Here is an 8,755-nt window from a genome sequence, read left to right as displayed (position 1 = left end):
TTTATTTTATCAATACATTGGGGTTTTTTTGGTTGTTTTTTAAATTTGATTTATATGCCGCCCTTCTCCGGAGACTCAGGGCGGTTTACAATGCGTTAAGCAATAGCCTTCATTCTTTTGTATATTTTATACAAAGTCAGCTTATTGCCCCCACAAACTGGGTCCTCATTTCACCTACCTTAGAAAGGATGGAAGGCTGAGTCAACCTTGAGCCTTGGAGAGATTCGAACCAGAAGAAATTGCAGGCAGCTGTGTTAATAACAGGTTGCACTAAACCACTGTACTATCAAGGCTCTTTGTCAATATATCATTGACAAAATATGCTAAGTCTTTCTTTTTCTCTTTTGAGGACAGTGATAGCACTTGTTCTCTGAATTCAGGATATTTGCAAGTGACACAACTTTTGTAGAAAGATTCAGTTGTGAAAAGAACATGTGGAATAAGAAACCAAAGTTTCTCCTTTTAAGATTCTTGGATGTTTCATTCCAGCTTCATCCCTTTCTGAAGAAGAATGAATTTTGCAATCTTTCCCTGTTTAAACTGTACTTGGACCAAAATGGTGATATAGCAGCAGATCTGAACATCATGAGCATGTTAGTTTTTTCCGGGGAAGATCCCATCAGTAAACAACTAGGCAGTTTTGAAAGACAAAGAACAATTATCAATCCAGATGCTCTTTCACAGCTAAAGATGCTCAACAAGGTGGGTGAAATATTGATGTCATTTCTCTGTTTTCCAAAGCCTTGAGACAAGTTCAAGTAGCTAAGCCTATTCACCAAATACAATGACCTTCAGTGAGAATTGAATGTTGGGAGTAGAACCCTTATAGTTTTCTTAAATGGCTTGGGAGGCTTCAGTACAATTGGTAAGGTGTCCTTCAGATTAGTGGTGGAATTCAATTTTTTTTATTACCGGTGGGCGTGGCAGGGGAAGGATACTGCAAAATCTCATTTCAACCCCACTCCAAGGGAAAGATACTGCAAAATCCCCATTCCCACCCCACTCCTGGGGGAAAGATATTGCAAAATCTCCATTCCCACCCCTCTCTGGGGCCAGCCAGAGGTGGTATTTGCAGGTTCTCTGAACTACTCAAAATTTCTGCTACTGGTTCTCCAGAACCTGTCAGAACCTGCTGAATTGCACCCCTGCTTCAGATGCTGTAATATGGAACACTGTTTTAAATTGACTCAGTTGTGTCCAACATGGGTGATGATTCTCTAGGACACAAATCATGGCTATTTTGTGTCCCCTGTGCAATCTGGTATCAATACTGGTGAAAGGGGACATCAGGTGTTGTGGGTTTTGGTGCTGATAGCATCAACTTGTCTTGTTTCCTTGCCTAAGATAAGCAAAATACAATGAAAATCTTTTGTCCAATGCCCAAATTCCCAATGCGGGGAAAGAGGCAAGAATAAGACTAATCAAGACTGGACATACTTCTTCTGGACACCATTGGGAAATTTGCTTTGAATTCAGGTTTATCTTGCCATGGTTGGGCAGGTTTATAGTCTGTGATGTTCTTAAATAGAACATACATAGTCAGAGTTGTCCATAGTTGTCTTCATGCCAAGTAGATAGAAGAATAGATCTTCTGCTCCTGGGGAGAAAGTCCAAGGCTTTCCATTCATCTAAAATGATAATGACTCTTCTGATGTGCCCTGAGTGAGAAAACTAAAGCACTGAAGCAAGGTTTGATTCAAAGAAAAGAAAAACCCTTCTTCATATTGGAAGAAATGAGGGACAATTTGGGAAAAAACATTGGTTTTTAGCTTATCACTTCATATGGAACATCCTTGAATGCAATTGTTTATTTTCATTGTTAGACATCTTAAATCTCTCTGGAAAAAAGGAGGCTCCAAATTTAACCAATAATAAATGTAGGTCTGTCTTTTCATGCCAATTGGTGTCACCTAATTCTAGTTTTTCAACAGAAAAGACCTTTTTTTGGATTGACTTTAGAAACATCTCTTTCTGTCACATATTCATATCACGTCCCATGTGATCATATTCATGTCCCATGTGATACAGCAAAAAATGTCTGACTTACCATTTTACAGGAACACATTCTGACAACTCACCTCCATCTCATCTCATTCCAGTTCTGAGAACTAGGCAGTCAGTTTTAGTTTTAGTTCACCAGAATGGTGACCATATGAAATTATCAAATAAGCATATCAATAAACAAAGAACAGATGCATTAAGCCCTAATCTGTAATGAACTTTTCCTTTATACCTTAACTTTCAAATAGGGCTGGCTTTGCAATGATACATGTAGTCCAGAAGAAAGCTTTCCAGATCCATCTGGTCAGAAGTTTCTTCATCACAGTTTTATTCTATTCTGATAAATTTAATAAAATAAAAATTTCATAAACTTTTCACAATAAATTTCATTCTAAACATTCATATGACTAAAGCATCTTAATTTAAATTCATGGGTACATGAAGAGAGGAGGAATGTATGCTAATATAACCATGTGGAGGAATCACTAGTTATTCCTCCATTGCTTCTCTCCAGAATTTATTAAGTAGAAATGCCCTTTCTTGCAATGTGATAGAACAAAAGCAAAAGGGAGGAACTAAATGGAACATGCAATAATTGTATCTCTAACAACATTGGGAGCTAAAGATTTCTTATTTACCTAAGTGAAGTCCAGCAACTACTTGACTAAGGATCATGTTTACCTCCATTTTTAATTGATGGTTAGTTCTAACATACTTCATTTGTCATTCTTTGTTTTTCTGCTTAGTCTCTGCCTCAGTCCAAATGTGTGGAAAATTGCCGACCTGGATTTTTCAAGAGGGCTCGGAAAGGAGAGCCAGTTTGCTGCTATGACTGTGTTCCTTGTCCGGAAGGGACCATCTCCACTCAGGAAGGTGGGTGACACCACAAAAAAAGGTACTGGATTAAGCTAAAGCATTTTTATCAATGTGTGTGTGTGTGTGTGTGTGTGTGTGTGTGTGTGTGTGTGTGTGTGTGTATAATGCAAGTGTAAACATAATTATAAATACATGAAAAGGATACAAATAAAAGAAAACATTAGGACAGGGATGGTAGGAACGCTGGTGCGCTTATGCACGTCCCTTACAGACCTCTTGGGAATGGGGTGAGGTTTACAGTAGACAGTCTAAGGTTAAAGTTTTGGGGATTTGGGGAAGAAACCACAGAGTCAGGTAGTGCATTCCAGGCGTTGACAACTCTGTTACTGAAGTTGTATTTTCTGCAGTCTAGTTTGGATCAGTTTACCATGAGTTTGTATCTATTGTGTGCTCTTGTATTGTTTTGAAGCTGATATTCATTGGCTGGTAGGACATTGTAGTAGATGATTTTATGTACTATGCTTAGGTCAGACTGAAGACGGAGAAGTTCTAAGTGGTTCTTCATTTTCAAGGATTGCCAATTTCCTCCATAATAGGAGGAATAAGAAAGAGATCTTGAAGGATGAGGTAGGAAGAGATAGAAGAACATGGTGGATTATGCATGGTTAGTTGTGCCAGAGGAAATCTCTCTTTTCCTGCCAGTTTGGAACTGTCCTCCCATTTTTACTTTTCTTAGGAACATCTGAATTCTTTGAAATTGAGGAATGCGTTCAGGTCAATGGCTTTTGCTCACCCAACCCAGTTTATATTACAGCTCAAAATATATTGTACATAAATCAATCAATTAATTAATCAATCTTTATGTGGATCATGGAACTACATAAGCAAAAAGATGTAATTCAGAGAAATACACACAAAAGACTCACCAGTTATAACAGTTGCAAAAAGGAATACAGTTGTGGTTCTAAAAGAAAAAAAATCTTACTTCCATTATTGGAATTAAAAGGAACCACATCTAATAGAAAGTAGGAAGAAAAGAGAGCTAATTAATTAATCAGTCTACCTAATGTCTATTCATACAAATGTGGAACTCATTCAGTCTTTAAAATTATTACTAAATTTAGAAAGTATGGTAATAGACTACTGCTTCTGATTTTTAGGCACTAAAATCATTGCAAAGATAGATAACAGATTTTTTTCTTTTCTTGAATTACTTCAGCAATTAATTTTCCTTAAAATATCTATTTACAATTTTATTTATTTGTGAAATTTATTGGCCACCAATCTTACCACAGGGTACCAAATTTATATTGCTGGCATCCCACACAAAGGATCTCTGGGTGTCATCCAATTAAAACAACTAAACTGGATGACACATTAAATACCATGATTACAAGAGGGAAATGCATCAAGATTTTACACAGAACACAACCAGCGCACAGGACTCTGGTACCACACAATGCCCAGGCCTGTTGAAAGAATACAATTGAAAGGAATTTGAGGAAGCCTCAAGGATATTGGCAATCTGACCTTGGGGTTAGTTAATGCCTTTTTCCCCAGGAATCGGTGGTCCCACCATTTGCTTTGAAGGATGCGATTATACACCTCATTCTAAAGAGGCTCTCCACGGACCCAACCATCTTAGACAAATTTTGTCCTGACTACAATATTTGTTGAGAGTTTGTTGAGAGCATGATTGTCATTCAGGTACAGTACTGGTGGCTGAGGTACAGTTCCAAGCTGGCATTGGTTGCTTTCACAGATGATCTCTGATAGGAGTCCTGCAAACATTCTGACCCTTCTGGATTTCTCAGTGGCTTTTGATAATCTTTTTGAAGATCTTCCTTGAAAGGTGAAAAGAGATATAAAAGAATTTTCTGTTTTCTCAGATACTGAAAAATGCACCCAGTGCCCAGATGATCAATATTCAACCGAGAGCAGAGTCCACTGTATCCCGAAAAGAATAACCTTCCTCTCCTATGAAGAACATCTGGGCATTATCCTGGTGTCCATTGCCCTACTCTTGTTCCTATCCACAGGATTCATTTTATTCATATTCATTAAATACCTTGAAACTCCCATTGTCAAAGCCAACAACCGGGACCTCTCTTACATCCTCCTGGTCTCCCTCTTGCTTTGCTTCTTGTCCTCCTTTTTCTTCATTGGACGACCAAGGAAAGCCACCTGCCTTCTCCGACAAACTGTGTTCAGTATTGTCTTCTCAATAGCTGTGTCATCTGTGTTGGCCAAAACTATCACAGTGGTGCTGGCATTCTTAGCCTCAAAACCAGGGAACAAAATGAGAAGATGGTTGCGGAAGAGCTTGGCCAACTCTATCATCCTTTCTGGTTCTGCTGGACAAATTTTCATCTGTGCCTCATGGCTTGGAATTTCTCCCCCATTTCCTGACTCTGACCTTCACTCCCAGCCTGGAGAAATCGTCCTTCAATGCAACGAAGGCTCTGTCACCATGTTTTATGTTGTCCTTGGCTATATGTGTTTCTTAGCTGCCATTTGCTTCACTGTAGCTTTCCTGGCCAGGAATCTGCCTGGGGCCTTCAATGAAGCCAAGCTGATCACCTTCAGCATGCTGGTCTTCTGTAGTGTTTGGATCTCCTTCCTGCCCACCTATCTGAGCACCAAAGGAAAGTCCATGGTGATTGTTCAGGTCTTCTCCATCTTGGCCTCCAGTGCTGGACTGCTGGGCTTCATCTTCTTCCCCAAATGCTACATTATAATCCTGAGGCCATGTCTAAACACTAAGGAAAGTCTAATGATAAAAGTAGGGAAATGACTGTGATATTGTTTCTTAGGCATGTAACATTTAATTTTTTCATTGCAATTGTTGGGCTTTTGTATTCTTCCTTTGCATTTGTGTGACAATTAAGATTATTTAAAACTGAAGGAAATAAACATATAAAGACTGTAAAACTAATGAAATTAAATTCCAACATAATCATCAAATAATAAAATAAACAATTAATAATTAAAGTTGTCATGCAGCCAGAGATGAACAAGCTAAGAAATAATAGTTATATTAAGTAAAAACAGCTGAATAGAAGAGAGAAGTCTCCCCAAAGAGAGAGGGAAGGAGTCTTTTGCCTGAGGTGTCTTGAATATGAAACTCTAAATCTGTGTGAACGTGGACACTTTCTCTCTACTGTATGTGACTTTCTCTTGAAAGTAGATGTGAGCAGTGGAAACTGGGTATCAAGATCATGCAGATGACTCCTCATCCAACACTCTGGTTGTTTACATCAGTTATTTCTGGAGGTGTTAGGTGAACAACAGATCTTGTGGCACCGCAGAATTCCATGACTCTCTGTGGAGTCACAATTATCCTAATGTTCTGTCCCCCGTCCTCACACAGACAAACGCAATATCAAACACGCCTGCCAATAATTTATTGTATAAACAGACCAGAATTCCTGGCAGTTGAGAGTTCTGGCAGCTAACTGTAAAATGCCTACCCAGTCCAATTAGTACTTCCAAAAAGCAGGAGAGGCCTTATCTGTAGTCCGTTTCCAGAGCGACACATTATCCACAAGAGTTTAGTCCAAAATATATCTGAGCCAAAGTGCAGGATTCACGATGTGACTCTTTAGAGTTTAAACTTTTGTCCGTCACAAAGCCTGCCGAGCAATCATGCCCCCTTTTATCCCTTGTGGGGTTTGGCTCCGTGACTCAGCTCAATCCCTGGCCCTCCCCGTTGCTGCACATAATTCTCCCTCCGACGCTGGCTGGGATCAAGCCAGGATTCATCATTATCACTCTCTATCAATGGGTGCTCCGAAATGCCTTCCTCCTGGCCCATCCCAGGCTGTTCCTCCTGGCCCTCGGATGGAACCTGAAGCATTGCCAGAGAGGAGGGTCCTGGAGAGGGAGGCCTTGTCAGTTCCTCCCCCTCACCTTCTGAGTCCTCTTCCTCCACGAGGACAGGCTCGGGAGTTGGAGTCATAACATCTAACATCCTTTCTGGACATGTCCAAAAAGCAGTGCCCCTGCTTCAAAACAGCACCTGGAAAGACCCAGAGAAGGAAATGGAAAACAGCTATGAATCCAATTGGTCTCTTATCCAAATAAGGCATAGAATCCTCTTGTCCCCAAATCAGAAGCTTTCAGCATTCTGCTATGTGAATGGGAAAATAATCTCATTTTCTATAGATAGAAAATGGCAGGAGGGCATTTTCCCTGAGACTTCAATGTCTAGACTTAACTAGGGAGCTTCAGGAAGAGTCCACCTTCTCTGGAAGCTACCCAGAAACCAACTGTGTTTACCACACTCAATCCTAGGAAATTTTAAAAAATGCAGATTTCAGGCATATGGGAGGCTATGTGGATAGATGATAGATAGATAAATAGACAGACAGATGATAGATAGATAGATAGATAGATAGATAGATAGATAGATAGATAGATAGATAGATAGATAGAGCAGTGAAATCCTCCCGGTTCTATCCGGCTCACCGAACTGGTAGTGCAGGCAGTGGGAAGGTTCTGTGCATGCACAGAAGAGGGGCGCATATGTGTGGTGCATGTGCACTCCCACATGCTCCTGTTCCTGAAGTGGTAGCGAAGATAAGTGGATTTCATCGCTGGATAGGTAGGTAGGTAGATAAATAGATAGATAGATATTCTTTTTTTTTGAACCACTGATAAGTAGATGTTACAAACTCAATACTTCAAAAGGATTGGAAACTTGAACAGGTTTTCTATCTACAGTGGTTGAAGAGAGATTTTCATTTCACAAAAGGAAAGCTTACACATTTTTTCAAAAAAGGAATTATAAATTATAAATGTTTTCAACTAATACCAAAATTAATCTTAATACTAAAACTGTTTTCTATTCCAGCTCCCTATTTTCTAAAAGCTCTTCATCCAGATTACAGTCATGTGAAAAAGAAAGTACACCATCTTTTGAGTTCTCTTCACACCTGGCTTCTCCATGTTGGCTTTCTTTTTGTAAAATGAATTATGGCATTGTGTAATACGTCATGTATACGCCTTGAAAGAGGCGGTGGTGAGGCACCTCCTCAAGAAGCCTTCCCTGGACCGGCTGAATTAGCTAACTACCATCCGGTCTCCAACCTTCGTTTTGTGGTGAAGGTTGTTGAGAGTCAGGTGGCACGACAGCTTCCCCAGCACCTGGATGAAGCTATCTATCTGGACCCATACCAGTCGGGCTTCAGGCAGGGGTACAGCACAGACACGGCATTGGTCGCGTTGGCGGATGATTTCTGGAGGGCTTGGGACAGGGGTTGCTCCTCTGTCCTGGTCCTATTAGATCTCTCAGCGGCTTTTGATACCATCGACCATGGTATCATGTTGCAGCGGTTGAGGGGGTTAGGAATAGGGGGCACCGTATTACGGTGATTCTCCTCCTTCCTCTCCGACCGCTCACAGTTTGTGTTGGCAGGGGGACAGAGGTCGACCTCGAGGCACTTCACCTGGGGGCCTCTCTTACCATTTTCATGCAGCTTCCCCATTTCAGCATTAAGCCATGGCACATGGGTTTATCCTAATTGAAATAGGTTGGAACCAGTGGTGAAATCCATTTTTTTTACTACCTGTTCTGTGGGCGTGGCTTGGTGGGCATGGCAGGGGAAGGATACTGCAAAATCTCCATTCCCACCCCACTCCTGGGGGAAGGATACTGCAAAATCTCCATTCCCAGCCCACTCTGGAGCAAGCCAGAGATTGTATTTGCTGGTTCTCCAAACTAGTCAAAAATTCCGCTACTGGTTCTCCAGAACCTGTCAGAGCTTGCTGAATAGCACCCCTGTTTTTACTTACTTAATACTTCTTCTTTCTCCTATTTTCCCTAAAACAACAATTCTGTGAGGTGGATTGGGCTGAGAGAGTGTGACTGGCTCAGCTGGTTTTTCATGCCTAAGGCAGGACTAGAACTCACAGACTCCTGGTTCCTAGGCCAGCGCCT

General features: G+C 40.8%; 1 protein-coding gene across 1 annotated transcript; it reads left to right on the top strand.

The window, feature by feature from the left end:
• Positions 1–585: 585 nt before the first annotated feature.
• LOC148115921 (vomeronasal type-2 receptor 26-like) lies at positions 586–5,742 on the top strand. The gene is made up of 3 exons (XM_087885292.1): positions 586–702; positions 2,748–2,874; positions 4,707–5,742. The coding sequence occupies exons 1-3, from the start codon at positions 586–588 to the stop codon at positions 5,609–5,611; spliced, it is 1,149 nt and encodes a 382-aa protein (XP_087741418.1). The 3' UTR covers positions 5,612–5,742.
• Positions 5,743–8,755: the final 3,013 nt, after the last annotated feature.

This window comes from Pantherophis guttatus, chromosome 2 (assembly GCF_059756535.1).
Source record: "Pantherophis guttatus breed Tessera chromosome 2, ASM5975653v1, whole genome shotgun sequence".
Classification (NCBI taxonomy): domain Eukaryota; kingdom Metazoa; phylum Chordata; class Lepidosauria; order Squamata; family Colubridae; genus Pantherophis; species Pantherophis guttatus.
Note: the sequence above shows the minus strand (reverse complement) of the source record. Positions and strands in the feature narration are given on the sequence as shown.